Consider the following 7,209-nt stretch of genomic DNA (forward strand, 5'->3'; position numbering starts at 1 on the left):
CCTCCACTCTCAAATATGGTATCCCTTTGACCCCTTCAGCTTCTCTATGAAAACCCACTTACACACACACACACACACATACACACACACACACACACACACACACACACACACACAGAGAGAGAGACAGAGAGACAGAGAGACAGAGACAGAGAGAGACAGAGAAACAGAAAGAGAGAGAGCTGCCATCTATTTATGAAATAAAGAATCGTAAGAAATATCTTTTAGGTCTCTTTCTATGATTAAATAAGTAATGTCACCCCTCTTCCTAACTGCACCTCAAGATAAGCCAGGGCATCCCTGCAGCTTCCTAAACTCCTCAGCAAACCCCACCCAGAAACAAGGTAATCAATCACCCTCTTGTCCTGTCACAGGTGACAGGCTCCCCGTGGGAGGAAGGACAAGCTGCGAACACCAGGCTACTACTGCTCGCCCCTGGGCTGGTTCTGAAAACCACAACTTCAACCATCCAAAGATCCACAGGCACAGAACACAAAAGCTTGCAGAGAGTTAGGGTTAAACTTTTATACAGCTGAGTATGCTGAGCCAGGGTCAGGAAATACAGTTTCGTGTAGCCCATCTTGAAATGCCTTGGTGGTTTGCAGCTGACCTAAATAATCCTCAGGATGCTTTATGACAGACAGCCAATGTTGGATGCACACACTTCCCTTAGATACACTGCTCAGAAACCAAAATATAAAGCCTAGGTGGGTAGGAAACATAAACATTCAAGACCAGTGTGGCAGCCCATGCCTGGAGGAGCAGTACTGGAGAGCCTAAGGCAGGAAGATTGCTACAAGTGTGAGGCCAGCCTAGTCTATATTCTAGGCCACAGAATAAAACCTTGTTTATTCTGTGTTCAAAACAAACTGAAACACACACACACACACACACACACACACACACACAAATGGTCAAAACCTGAATATAAATTCAGCATTATAGTTTGTGATTACTGTCTCCTTTCTACAATCGTAGAGAAAATGAAGGAGGAGGAAGAAGAGGAGGAGGAGAAAGAAGAGAAAGAGAAAAAGAAAGAGAAATCTAGCATTTGTAGGATAATTTTTTAGGTGAAAACTTTGCTAAGGTGTGTCGTGGTTTTTGAAGGCTCTACAGCAGTTTTAAAAAGTATGTCATAAGTCAAAACATCTTTTTCTATCTTTGGTCAGAATATAGGAATCCGTGTCATAGCATAGAAACAGCCAATGCTGGGTCCCGATGTGTGGGCCCCGAGGCCGGCCTATTAAAGGCTGAAGCAAAAACAGTGCAGGCTGAGGGTGGCTTTGCCCCAGGGGACTTAAGGCCATTGGAGGCAGTTTAGTGAGATCCTGCTACAAGAAATAAGAGAGAGATGGAGGTATTCAAAGCCCTGGGTCCCATTGGAGGTGCTGCAAGAGCAAGCCCATAGCCAAGTTAATTCAGCTACTCTAACCACTCTGGACTGAATACCCAACATAGCAGGGGGCTGCCTGTGCAGCAGTCACACTCTCCCCAGCAGAGCTGGTTCACCTCAGTTCTTCCTGAAGGAGACCGAGCTGTCTGTCCTCCTGAGGCAACCCTGAAGACCAGCCCTGAGTGACAGACCTTACTTGCCCTTGAGCAGCTGCAAGGCTCAGTGGACTAGGGAATCACATAAAAAATCACTGCTTGCTGTGTTCAGAGCTGAGAGAGGATGGGGGAGGGGGCTCTTGGCTCCCCCATCACATTCAAAGCAGGTTTCCTTATGAGGCCCAAGGAAGGTCTTCAAAGACAGAGAAAATGAGTTGGCTAGATGTTCCAGAGAGAGGCTGCAGAGAGGAGCAGCTGCCTGAACTGAGGCCCAGGATGCTCTCGTGGTTCTCCACCTCCTAAAGCTGTGACCCTTTAATACAATTCCGCGTGTTGTGATGCCCTCCCCCACCACAAAAGTATTCCATTGTTACTTCACAATTGTAATTTTACCACTGTTATGAATCATGATGAAAATATCCGATAAGCAGAATATGTGATATGAGTCTCCCAACAGGGAGGTCTCCACCCACAGGTTGAGGACTGCTGCTCTAGGCCTTGGTATGCAAAGTCATAAAGAATGGGGTAGGTGAGGCCTTGGTCAAGTGTGACTGAGAGTTAATAATGACCAGAGCTGCCTAGGGTGGGGGGCATGAACTCCGGGCTAAGCACTTGAAAGGATTCTGTTATTCCATCTTCCCACGCATTATCCCAGTGAGTGCCAAGGATTCCTAGGCTGCCCAGGGAGCAGAGAGAGGTAGGATTGTAACCCAAGACAACCAGATCTTCAGTGTGTGGCTTTCACCCTATCCCCCAGTTCATTCAACAGAAAGATAGACCAGACATGCTTGGTCCAGGTTGCATAAGAATGAAGGACTGCAGATCTTCTAGGGCTGTTCTGTAAATAAGTGAAGTGAGAACATAGCAAGGAGAAACTCATGCAAAGTGGCTGAGAAGGAAACATCCAACGTGCACCCCCTCTTGGTCCATTCAGCAAAGCGTGGTGGGGGGAAGGGGTTAGGGTATGGGGACTAGAGCAACCAAACAGGACCTCAGTGCTCTAGGCCCCGATGTGCCCTGTGCTCTGTGACATGATACAGAAACTCAAAGAAACAACATGAATAAGAACAGGTCTGTTGCACTTATCTGGGGTAGCATCCTCTGAGTCTATACATCCCCTTAGATGGGGATATTCAGTAAAATACCCTTGAGAAGGAAGAATAATAAGGCAGTTTAGAAGATAACATTCATAAGTTTTCATTATTGACTGGGAAAATAGAATTGTTCCTGGGGCAGGGGACCTGAATTCGGTCCCCAACATCTACACTGGGTTGTTTACGACTATCTTTAACCCCAGTTCCAGGGGATCCAAAGGCCTTTGGGCCTCCGTGGGCCCCTGCACACACTACACTCTCCTAACACACCCACATCTGCTACATGCACCCGAAATTTTTAAATAGTTATTCGGAAATGTAAGAAAAACTGTAAAGAAGGCTGGTTGAGGGTGAAAACAGGCTGAAACAAGAGGTATGGCCGTCACTGAGGACCTAGGGAGGGTGGGCATTTAATATGGACTCCTCAGTGTGGGGCGGTTAAATCAAAACAGAGGCAGCAAATTATAGTCCTGGTTAGTATTTTCTGCATAATATACTTGTTAAAAACAAGATGTTATTAAAGGAAGTGCCCTAGGGCTGAAATGAACCTTTTGGGCGGAGGGGGAGTAGGCCCAAAGGATTAAAGGAGTAAAGAATTTTGGTCCAGGTCCCGGACAGATGTGAGGACATCCTTAAAGACCATGTAGGGATCCGTGGTCCCTGTGACACCAGGACCAAGGTGTAGTCCTCTATGAGGACTCTCCTGTAGGCATCTAAAAAGTCAAAATCATATTTTTTGAAGTCTGATGCATCCAGGGTACATTTTCCCCCCTAGGAGTCACTCCTGATCTTTGAGCACTTACAAGCATGAACATACTACATCAAAAACAAGTATTTTAATTTGTGAGGCCTGCAGGAGGAATCAGCAGGCAAGCTCCAAGATCTGAGTTCTCCGGTCTTGGCATGGCAGAGGAAGAGAACCAATGACCAGAGTACCAGAGTTGTCCCTTGATTCCTTCCACACAGGACTGCGCAGCGCACGCTCACACACACACACACACACACACACACACACACACACACACACACACTAAATAAATACATTTTTTAAATTAAAATTTGTCTAAGTATATTTCTTGTCCGCTGGGGAGATGGCTCAGATTATAAAGCACTTGTCATGCAAGAGGAGGAACCTGAAATCAGGTCCCCAGCATCCATATCCCCAGCACCCACATAAATAGCTAGGAGGAAGTGTCAGTCACCTCTAGCGCCAGCACCCAGGAGGCAGACACTGGGGGTCTCCAAGGCAAGCTGGCTAGCAGGACTAACCCGCCAAGCTTGCTCTGGGTTCAGCTTGAATCCTTGCACCATCTAAGAAGCCTGCCTTGGTAAATGAAGTGCAACAGACACCCGATGTCATCTCTGACCTCCACACCCACGAGCACCCAAGTGTTTGCCCACCTATTCCAGTGCTCATGTACAGCACCCTCAGAGAAACATGAGGAAGCAAAGTTTAAAATAATCTTTTCTTTTGCGGTAAATTTCTCTTATGCTGAAACTGCTTGCTCACCTGTCAGGCTGGTAAGCAGAAGATGTTTGTCTGCTTAGGACTGACTAGGACTGTGTAAAGAATCTCGTTTCTTCCCTTTGTCTCTTGCGTTAAGGTATCTTGAGAAACATCCTCCCAATTTACCACTATGTCAGAGAAATCCCATACCTTTCCCTTCTGTGGAAACTGAGAAGGCAAATGGAATTCCACACATCCTTTCCCTGGGAACTGTCTTCCAACTTTAAACCATCTTTAAAAACTTTGACCACATACAACTCAAAATGAACTGTCCAAACATTCTGGAATAGCAATTCCATAAAATGAAGGAAAAAAAAAAACCTACCTCTCCGTTTTATAAAACTATTTAAAGCCCAAATTAAAAAGACCCACCAAGCCAGTCAGCTAATTGTTTAAAACTGTGTATAAATATGACTCACAAGCCAAAGAGCCTGGAATTCGAAAATCACAAATCTTAATCTTGTAAACAAAACTCAAGCTGGGGCCTCTGGACTTTGGTTCTTCCTGATCTAAAGCAAATGTTTTACGTACACAGAAAAGAAGGGTGTTCTTCTGGATGGTCTTCAGCCAAATCGGGCAGTTTTTCTTTTAATTTTTTTCTTGTGGGTGTTTATGTCTGTTCAGGGGTCTGTGTGCATGAGGAGGGACAGAGAAAGACATTGAGTCTCTATCACTGTCATGAGTCTCTCTCTGAATCTAAAGCTAGCCTGGCATCCAGAAATTTCCAAAGGGTCTCCAGTCTTCTCTCACTAACGCTGGGCTGGCAAAGAACCACGCCCAACTTTGCATATGGACCCTGAGGGTTTGAACTCGGGTCCTCAAGCTCGCACAGCAAACACTGTTTGCCACAAGGCCCGCTCTCCCAAGCCAGCTTTAAGAGGCTGAGGTAACATCAGAGACAGTTATTGACCGTTCCTGAGCTGAGCTTTTAATGGAAACCAATGATAGGAAAGCAGACTTTACAAAACGACAGAAGTAAAACTCTGGTAGGATTTTTGCTGTTTTCTATTGTGTGGCTCTTCCCGTCTGAAATGGTCCACGGCTATTTGCAACATGATCCAAAAACTCTTAAATCACCTCAACTACTGATGTCTGCAAAAAAAAAACCAACAACAACAACAACAACAAAAAACAAAAACAAACAAACAAAAAAAAACTCCCTCGCACTCCATCTCCGCGCCTCCCCCAAACACACACACAGGGACCGCATCCTCTGCATTTCACCCCAAATCGATCCTGGCCATCTCTTAGCTACCAGGGAAGGTCATGGAAAGCCAGTGATGAAAAGAGTATAAACTTACACAAACTGAACCATTGAGTTGTTCAGAAGGGGAAACTGAGGCCCAGAGTCATGTGACTTGCCCAGACATTGGCCCTAACCACAGATAGCTGGAACAATTCTAACTTTAGAGTTAAAATGTCAGATTTTTAACTTCCCAAGCAAATCCTTAGGAAGGAGACCTAGTCCTGGCTTTTCTTCCTTAACTACCACCCCTGCGTTGGGACCGGGAGGGCAACTTGGGTTAGCTATTTCCATTGAATGGCAGCTGCTGAGATCTTTAATTCCAGGCAGTCCAGCACTTAGTAGGCATGCAGTAAATTTTTCTCAGCTATCAACCTGACCACCCTCACTGGGTCCCCATCCCGGCAGGCCAGGAAACAGTGAGGATAGACATCAGTTCTTTTCTCTCACTTCTATCCAAGTGAGTCCCGGCCCAGATTCCCTCCCGAGTTGGCAAAGCTGAGGGCTGAGAGTCTGGTTCAGTCGCGGTGTCTAGGGCAGTCCGCGGCCCAGGTGTGCAGCAGCTGGGCGGCCAGTCCCCTGCCGATGCTCCTTCAAGTTCCAACTTCTTAAACTTCCCTTTCCGGGGGTGCAGGCCCCTCGCGGCCGCCCTCGCCTTTCGTGCGCTCACAAAGGGTTCAGGAGCGTCCCCAAGTCCCCCGCAAGTGGACTGTCCTGCTCTTTTGCGAGAGATCTTCCCCGGATCCCCGCGGGCCTGAGCCGACTCGGGCCGCTACAAACTTCCCGTTTCCGCCCTCGCACGGGGTCCGGCAGCCGACTGTCAATCGCTGCCCTAGGAGCTGGAGGAGGACCGGGGAGCCCTAGTGAACCCCCAGCGTCGCGCCCCGGCCACTCACTCACCCGACTTGGGAACGTGCGGCGGGATCGTGCTGGCGATGCGAGTCCACAGGACGATGTGCAGCGGCCACAGGCCCCGTAGCAGCCCCCGACCCATGGCAGCCCCCGTCGCTCGTCATAGACCGGCCCCTGGGGCGCCGCGAACCGAGCCTCGGGGACCCCGGGCTGCGCCTTTACTCCTCGCCCTCTCAGGATGCGGGCCAGATGTGATCGGCGACCCCGGGAGCTCGGAGGCCCGGAGGAGGCCCCCGGCGGCCGAGGAGAGCTGAGCAGCAGGCTGGGGCTCCGTCCCCCAGGCGAGCGTGTGCGCGCGCGGGGGGTGTCGTCGGTCGGTGCGCGCGAGTGACTCACTCATCAACTTTACCCGGGCGCCGAGAGGGAAACAGGAAACTCCTCGCCAACAGCTGGGCAGGACCTCTCTTCGCCCGAGAGCCTTCCAGCTCCAGCCCTCTCCTCCAGCTTCCAGTCCTCGCCTTCCTCCGGCCGCCAATCAAGGCCGCTGGATTGGACCTTGCCGGGACTCTACAAACTTTGAGCTGCTCACTCCCAGCGCTCCCACGCACCCCTCACCCCGCCAAGTCCGGGCTCCAAGTTCAAACCCAGAAGTGACTAAGCGCACGTTTCTCAAAACAAGCTAAAAAGTGGTGTAAACTACTTTCCTTGATACCCCTCCAGGCACCCCCCACACCTTCTAGGCATTGCTCCCAGGGGTTTCATAATTCCGTGGAGACCCAAGAGGGAGCTCTGAAATGTAGCTCCAGAGTCCCGAACACATTGTTTCCCCTAATAAAATAACGGTAAGCACTTCTTCACGAGAGCTTAGTTTCAGTTTTATGTACAAGCATGCGTGATCACGTTGTAAAGGACTGTTTCTTACTGTGAAACAAAAATCCAGGGGCTTGTCTCAGAGTTTAATGTTC

General features: G+C 48.9%; 1 protein-coding gene across 2 annotated transcripts in view; it reads right to left on the minus strand.

Annotated features, from left to right (window-relative positions):
- The window catches only part of Tgfbr2 (transforming growth factor beta receptor 2), an 85,297-nt gene extending 78,353 nt beyond the window's left edge, over nucleotides 1–6,944 (minus strand). The window contains exon 1 of one of the 2 annotated variants that reach the window (XM_034483880.2): nucleotides 6,293–6,944. In XM_034483880.2, the coding sequence (XP_034339771.1) occupies nucleotides 6,293–6,386 (94 nt within the window). In that variant the 5' untranslated portion in view covers nucleotides 6,387–6,944. The remainder of the gene's footprint in view (nucleotides 1–6,292) is intronic. The other variant, XM_034483881.3, reaches the window with a different exon arrangement.
- Nucleotides 6,945–7,209: the final 265 nt, after the last annotated feature.

Source organism: Arvicanthis niloticus, chromosome 21 (assembly GCF_011762505.2).
Source record: "Arvicanthis niloticus isolate mArvNil1 chromosome 21, mArvNil1.pat.X, whole genome shotgun sequence".
Taxonomy (NCBI): domain Eukaryota; kingdom Metazoa; phylum Chordata; class Mammalia; order Rodentia; family Muridae; genus Arvicanthis; species Arvicanthis niloticus.